At 38.2% G+C, this 7384-nt stretch overlaps 1 protein-coding gene across 1 annotated transcript; it reads right to left on the reverse strand.

Moving 5' to 3' along the window:
• Positions 1–712: 712 nt before the first annotated feature.
• On the reverse strand, positions 713–6085 carry LOC113534338 (protein FAM180A). The gene is made up of 3 exons (XM_034305403.2): positions 5891–6085; positions 4249–4322; positions 713–3829 (listed from the first exon to the last, which is right to left on the reverse strand). The coding sequence occupies exons 1-3, from the start codon at positions 5973–5975 to the stop codon at positions 3503–3505; spliced, it is 486 nt and encodes a 161-aa protein (XP_034161294.1). The 5' UTR covers positions 5976–6085; the 3' UTR covers positions 713–3502.
• Positions 6086–7384: the final 1299 nt, after the last annotated feature.

The raw sequence follows: 7384 nt of genomic DNA on the forward strand, positions 1-7384 counted from the left end.
ATAAAAATGTGCCAAAAGTCAGAAGCAAAAATGATTGCAGAAGCAGAAGCAAAATACTGCATCAGAAAAATCTGCAAATAGAAAAAATTAAAGCAATGGAAGTGTAAATCTTTTGGAAAAATTAAAAGTTAGTGATATCTTCCTAGTTCTCCACTGTGGCCAGAAGGGTACTTTACTTACACGTTCAACTCATTTTCTTTTCATAATAATTTTGATAATCCAGACTATATATTTGCATATACGCCCAAAGTTACATTATTCTGTCTAGTTCTCCATTATGACCTAAGGGGTGCACATTTGGCAGGTGACCAAATATGGGAGAAAAATGGAGAAAAATCCGAAAGAAAAAAATGTTAGGTAATTATAAGGAGAAAACATGGTGTTTGCCACAATTATACATTCAACTGTCACATGTTATGTTTAATTAAGTGTTGTGGCAATCAGTGGTTGCTTGTCAGTTCTTAAATTGCATTTCCTTTCCTTGCTTCATTTATTGGAAATATGTAGCTTGGATATATTAAACAACCTGTACCTATAACTGAGCTGCATGTACACAACAGTAATTATACAATAACCTTACATATATATATATGTATTATATGTAGATCTCATATGAGATCTACATAAGATTCTACTCCTCACCTGACTGCTATGGCTAATTTCTGTAAAGCAAGGCACATTTCTATTGTCAGGTGGTAGGGACAGACACAAGTGCAGGTAAACAAAATGTTTATTTAAACAGCTTGCAGACAAATCCAAATCATAAAACAATCTCAGGAACAAAAGGCAAGCAATGGTCAAGCAACAGGCAAACAGCATAGACAGGACAAAAAGGGAAAAAAACAAAAGGTTAACCAGAAATAAGATAAAAATTCCAGAGTCAGCCCAACAAAATCCAAGGCTTGGTAACATCTGACAACAGACACAGAGCACATACTTCACAGTGAGATTGTGGTTTGGAAGTCCCTAAATGCTGTGACTGTGATTGTGTACAGATGTGGGTGATCAGAATGACGATAGGTTTGTGTGTGCTGGGTGTTGTAGTTTGCGGCAGCCATGTTTGTAGGCCGCGTTGTTGTTCCGGGAGTTGTAGCGTGACACCGATTCAGGCTTTGACATGACATCAATTGACATTTATCCAGATTTTGTTTGTACCCCATTCCTTAGTTTATTTTTGGATGCTTTTTTTGTATTTGTGCTTCTTATTATTTGGGAGATTTATACAGTTATAGCGTATGCTTATAACACACACTACAATAATAAGATTTTCACACAGGAAGCATCTGTGTATCCTTGATCTAGAAGCCTCTGATTCTTCCACATGCATTTTAAGATTTGATACATCCTTACAGATGGCAGACTTTGATTGATTTCCTGGTCACAGGCTGAAGGATGCAGTATTGAAGAAGGCATCAGTGTACATGTCAGCCATGTGTATACTGCTTCTGACACATCTGATCTAACTTATGGAGAGCTTGATAAGTAGAGTTGTGTTTGGAGCAAGGAAAACATGAAAAAACCAATGGCACTGAGCCTCAAAGATTGGATTTGAGAATCACTGTCACATAGAGAGTGGTTCCTCCCCTGCTGCCTCATCTTCTGTCCCATGGAATGTTGGCTACCCTAGTTATGGATCCAAATCTGCTTTTAATACTGTATATAGCCAAAAAGCAAGACTAAGGCAAGTGTACCAGTTTTAAAAAAATGGATGGTTATAGAGACTTCCAAAGTGTATGAACTGCAGAGAACAGAGCAGAGTTCGTACTATACAGACTAGCAGTACATACTATACTGATGTATGTCCTTGATCATGTACTGTTATTTTTGTCGATGCTGTTTTACGTCACATTAGCCATCTGTGTGTACCTGGGTGAAGTGATGCTTCACAACTTCATATTTGTCCCTGATTTCAGCTGACAGACTCCAGAGTTAGAAAGAGCCCAGAGATCTTGTAGAACTAAACCAGCCAAATCATAGACTTCATCAAGTAATTCTGTTTGTTTATATAATCACAAAATATGACTTTTTTGGTGAAATCTAGCCTCTGATTAAAATCTACATTGCATCCAGTGAGTGTTTGCTTTGTAAGCAATGTAAGCATCTTGAGCAAGAGACACTTTTTCGAAGAACACTACAGTCTATGGAGAGGACTATGCGGTGTTTGGATAGAGAAGTCTTATGTTTGTATAATGTTGGACTAAGCACATACTGTCCTAGTTTTTCCGAATTCTGTCTCTGTTAGTCAAGTTGTTTCAATCACAAATTCTGTCACAAATTCCAAAAGTTACACTGTAATTCACAAACTGTGATTTCCTCAAAAATATCTTGAGGGAAAAAAAAAGCATTTTGACTTTGAGTTTGCTGCTTTCATATAGTTTAAACCTCAACAGCTTGGCTTGATATTAAAGATATAAGTTAGGTTAGTGACACTTAGTTAGGACAATCCACTTCTTATCTTCTGACAATCATGAGGATATTAGTAATAATGGTTTTAGCATGGTTGATCTAACATCCCGTATGTGACCCCATGGATGGATGTTACGTAAATCAGAGGTTCTCAAATCAGTCCTCGATCTTCAGCGCCCCTCAGGTCAATGCTTTTGCTCTATCCCAACTCACACCACACAATGTCTGGGGGGCCAAGAGGACTGGATTGAGAACCACTGACGTATATAACTGTACCTTTAGCTATTTTATGAATTCTGAAAAATGCAACACCTACTCCTCCTTTAACAGACCCAAAAATAATACATTTACAGAACTATTTGATATGTGTTTTAGACACCTTTTGGCAAACTAAGTGCATTTACTGCAGAGGCAGAACTGTGATCTTTTCAGAAAGTCTATACAATGAAAGCATTTAAGTTAAAAAAAAAATTGTTTTGATGAAATATACTTATGGTTTCCAAAAGTAGAGATGTCAAAGTACATTACTGGATGGAAAACTTAATTTTGGTCAGAACCCGATGTTTGAGTACCCCTTGCTGCAGAACCAAAAGTCTAGGGTGGAGCTGGACCTGATCCAACTCCTCCTATAAGACCAACCCTAACCTACAAGATATTATATAACACAGAACAACAAACTCACTTATCATGCATGAAACATACTGAGTTGTCTCCACCTCCTGGACTTTTATTTTGACTCCACCCAGGTAGGAGGATTCTGCAGCAAGGGGTACAAATGATTCATACATATTACAGTAAACTCATGTGAGAAGCAAAAGCAAGACTGAAGAAAAGACACTGAAAACAAGTTGGGCATCCACTACTACTAAACATTATACACAATCAACTACAGACTCCATCTTGCCATTGATATTTACTTACAGAAAGGAAATATAGATATTATAAGCTTACTTAGAATTATAGTCATACAGAAAGGAAATACATATTATACACAAATAACACAGTTTTCTCTCAGCATTGACTATATTGTGTTTCATGCATATGTGAAGATGAAAGACTGGAGGCTCTGATTGTTTTCTGCATTTTGCGGCATAATTCAAGATCTGCGTAGCTGAACCAGAGTGACATTTGCTAGGCGCCCGAGGATACCTGCCCACGCCTTCCGCTGACTCTCTTGCCTCTTCTCTCGGACCTGGTAGGCTGAATAGATGATTCCCAGAATGAGTGTCTCAAAATTATCCTGATTAAAAGACTGCACTTTCTTTTCAAGCGTGACCAGCTGTTCCTCCATCGCTGGCACAGTTTTGGGTATGTCATCATTTATAAGGCTTAAGAAAACTCGTCCCTTCCGCATAGACGCCATTTCTTGGTCCCACATTCCAACATTGTTGTCGTCATCAATCACAAGTCCACTCAGTAAAAACTAGGATGAACAGAGTGATGTCATCATAATATTTTCTTATGTATCCTTCAACATTCCAATATTGTTCTTAACACACCTTAATCAACTTTCTCTTCTCATGTGTCTCAGGGGAATCCTCATGACCATGTTCCAGTACTTTAGTAGCTCAAGTTAGATAACCCCTGGAAAGTCTATGTCAGACGAATGGGCACTTGCATAACTAAAAGATGAGTTTTTTTTTTAACAAAAGCAAAAACATCTTGTAGTTATGCAAGTGCCCACTCATGTGACATAGGCTTTCAAGTCAATGGAGGCATTGGATGTTATAAACAGTATTGGAATGCAAAAAATATTTTAAAATGTATACAGTACAGTGTTTAATCCTGAAATGTGTTCTATAATTTTAAAATTAACATTATTTAATGGTATTAAGATCCTACCTCATATACCAAGTTGGCATCACTGACAGAGGTGATTAAAGTTTGGCCCATGACTTTTCCTTGTGAACCAGCATCTGCACACAAGGTTTATTTATTAAATCTCTTTAAACTGTTAATCTTCCATGAGGCTGTCATTCAGAAATGTCAGAAGTATGGAACTTCAAAAACATAATAAACCTGAATAAATATTTAATGCATAAATAAGAAAAATTGACACCTGCTATTCCCTTTACGCAGTGAAATTAACTTATTTGTTAATGGGCCAACATTTCTGCCCACAAAGTAGGACAGTAAGGTCAGTGGACAAACTATTTAGTAGGGGTGTAACGATCAGACAGAATTATAATTGACTATAAATCTATCATTATCTAAAAACAACAGACAACTAGAGTGTCAAAAATAATTCGTGTTTTTAAACTGATGTGTAAACAGGCTAGCAAGGTTGCCCATAACTTATGATACTTATAACTTATAACTTATGCCTATAACTCTGATAATGATACTTATGATAAATAGTCCTTCACTCTCATCATAATTCATGAATTAACAGTTGGTTACACCAGTTTCTATACAAAGCTGGTCACATTTCAATCACAGGCTAGTGAATCTAGCTGTATCATAAAAAATTCAGTGGTATCATTAAATATAAAATCTTTGCTTAAGAATGGAAATCTTATTGTGAAGTGTGGAAGGTTGAGGTTTACATGCCCTACTGTTTAGTACAATAGTAAGCCCAGTACCACACCGTAGATAAAGAATTAAAGGAGTCACAGAAGTTACTTTTTCCAGGACAATTTAGGACAATTTATAGTGGTATTTTCTGAAGAAAAAATGTCATTAAATAGCCAAATCCATCCATTTTCTGTACCGCTTATCCTACACAGTGTTGCAGTGGAGCCTGGAGCCTATCCCAGGGGACTTGGGGCACAAGGCAGGGGACACCCTGGACGGGGTGCCAACCCATCACACGGCACAATCGCACACACATCACAGACAACTCAGAAATGCGAATCAGCCTACAACACGTGTCTTTGGACTGGGGGAGGAAACTGGAGTACCCAGAGGAAACCCCTAAAGAACAGGGAGAACACTCTGCGCACTCTGTAAACTCTGCGCACACAGGGCGGGGGCGGGATTCGAACCCCAACCCCAGAGGTGCAAAGCAAACCATGCCTCCCAAACCCAAATAGCCAGATACAGAATCTAAATTCTCTTTTGTCATTAATATAGCATATAGCCCTAAAAATCAAAGTCTCCACTGGACAAAAAAACAGTCAAAAGCAATCAGTCAGTTAAGTTCATGTCCTAAGCTGAAGTGCAGTACTTGATGACAAATGTCTGAGCCAACACTTGGCTGAATAACTAGGCAATGGAATGCTATGAATGCAGAGTCACTTTTATGGATGTGCAGCTTTATTCCGAGTTTAAAAATAATTTCCTGCTTGTATACATTATTGCAAAGTCTGTGCGTTTACAAGGTGTACAATACAACAAGCTACAGGTCTGAAAACACACTGATCATATCCATCATATCCAATCTGGAGGCTACATAAGAATGTAAGTTTAACGCACCCATTCTGCTTTAGAAAACTGACAAACAAAAATGGCCAAATAGGCAAAAGTTAGGAATGGAAAGGAGTACCTGGATGTGAGTGCCACAGGTCCGGGAAAAGCACGAGACACAGAAGAAGCCGTGCGACTTGAACGAGCTGCATTTTCCCCGACATTACTGTGACGTCAGAACATCCGCCCGGGTTCAAGAGCTGGAGAAGAGCAGAGGCACACTGTTACTCAGCTTCCACTCCTCACAGATAAACCCTTGTGTCGCAGTTGCTTTATTTCTTCTCACATTGCTCCACCTGCGGAAAACCCGCATTTCAGCCAACTCACAGTGGAAAAAAATCCTGTCTGTAAGATATTACTATGCAGTGCTTTGCATAAGTATTCACCCCCTCCACATTTTTCAGTCTTAACAGCTAGAACTGAAATGGACTTCACTGAGATTATACTGTAGGTCTATGCCATGAAGCTACACCAAATAGCCCATAATATTCAGTGAGGGATGGGGGGGATCAATATAGTTTGAAAAAAATATTTACAAATAAAAATTAATACTTGTCATTGCATAAGTATTTACCCCTTTGCTGTGAAACCTCTGCATTAGTTAGTCTACATATAAGTCACATAATTAGTTTAATGTTTTGTGCCATGAAAGTACAGCTGTTTCTGGAAGGCCTGAGAGTTTGTTAGAAAATATATCAAAACAAAGAAAGACCTGGGAAAGTATCAGTTAGGGTTTGAATATAAAAAAAATGATATCCCAAATTTTGACATGCTAGAGAGCATCATTAATTCCATTATTAAAAAAGGAAAGAATAAGACCGAGCATATTCCCACTGTCCAATAAAAATGTAACTAGGTGAGGAAACTACTTGTCAGAGAAGAAACCAAGAGGCCACAGTACACACCACCACAGTGGATTTGAAATAAAGCAATCAAGATGTGATCGAAGTGTAGACTTTCAGCTTTATTTTAAGAGGTTCCACAAAAATATGGGGAATGGACTGCACCTGGTCAATTAACTTCTTATCAGTCACTTTGTCCAAATGCCTCTGAGACCCTGAAAATGGAGGTACTTTGCTTAAAATGGCTGTAATTCCTAAATGGAAAATGCCATGTTTTTGTCGAAGTCTACACTTCGATCACATCTTGATTGTCTTATTTCAAATCCATTGTGGTGGTGTATAAAGGCAAAATCACAAAAACTCTGTCATTGTCCAAATACTTCAGGACCTGACTGTATGTATATATACAGGCCTTGATATTTGACCGTTGATATTTTGAAATGTGTTTGAATAATGATGGGTGCCTTAACCATAACCAACAGTTTTATTAGATCTTAGGCTATCATCTTAGGTTCTTAGGTTTAAAAGAAGGTTGCCAGGTTGTGATTTCAAATCCCAGGACTGCCTTGGGCCCTCAGCTACTCTGCTGTATATTTGAACTGTTTCCAGTGTGCATTTACACTAGTAGCTGTAAAATCCTGAAAGGAATCCTGATCCTTAGTGCATGGAGCAAAAGAAAGCACCAGGTGCAGAGTCTGTTGATGAGGAAGCCTGGTCCTGCTCCTGTTGCT

This window comes from Pangasianodon hypophthalmus, chromosome 6, assembly GCF_027358585.1.
Source record: "Pangasianodon hypophthalmus isolate fPanHyp1 chromosome 6, fPanHyp1.pri, whole genome shotgun sequence".
NCBI classification, from domain to species: domain Eukaryota; kingdom Metazoa; phylum Chordata; class Actinopteri; order Siluriformes; family Pangasiidae; genus Pangasianodon; species Pangasianodon hypophthalmus.

Coding starts and splice junctions, on each gene's coding strand:
- LOC113534338 (XM_034305403.2), bottom strand. CDS start 5,975: ATGTCGGGGAAAATGCAGCTCGTTCAAGTCGCACGGCTTCTTCTGTGT. Junction 4,323..5,890: donor CCTGTGGCACTCACATCCAG/GTACTCCTTTCC, acceptor CCTTGTGTGCAG/ATGCTGGTTCACAAGGAAAA. Junction 3,830..4,248: donor ATGCCAACTTGGTATATGAG/GTAGGATCTTAA, acceptor TGTTCATCCTAG/TTTTTACTGAGTGGACTTGT.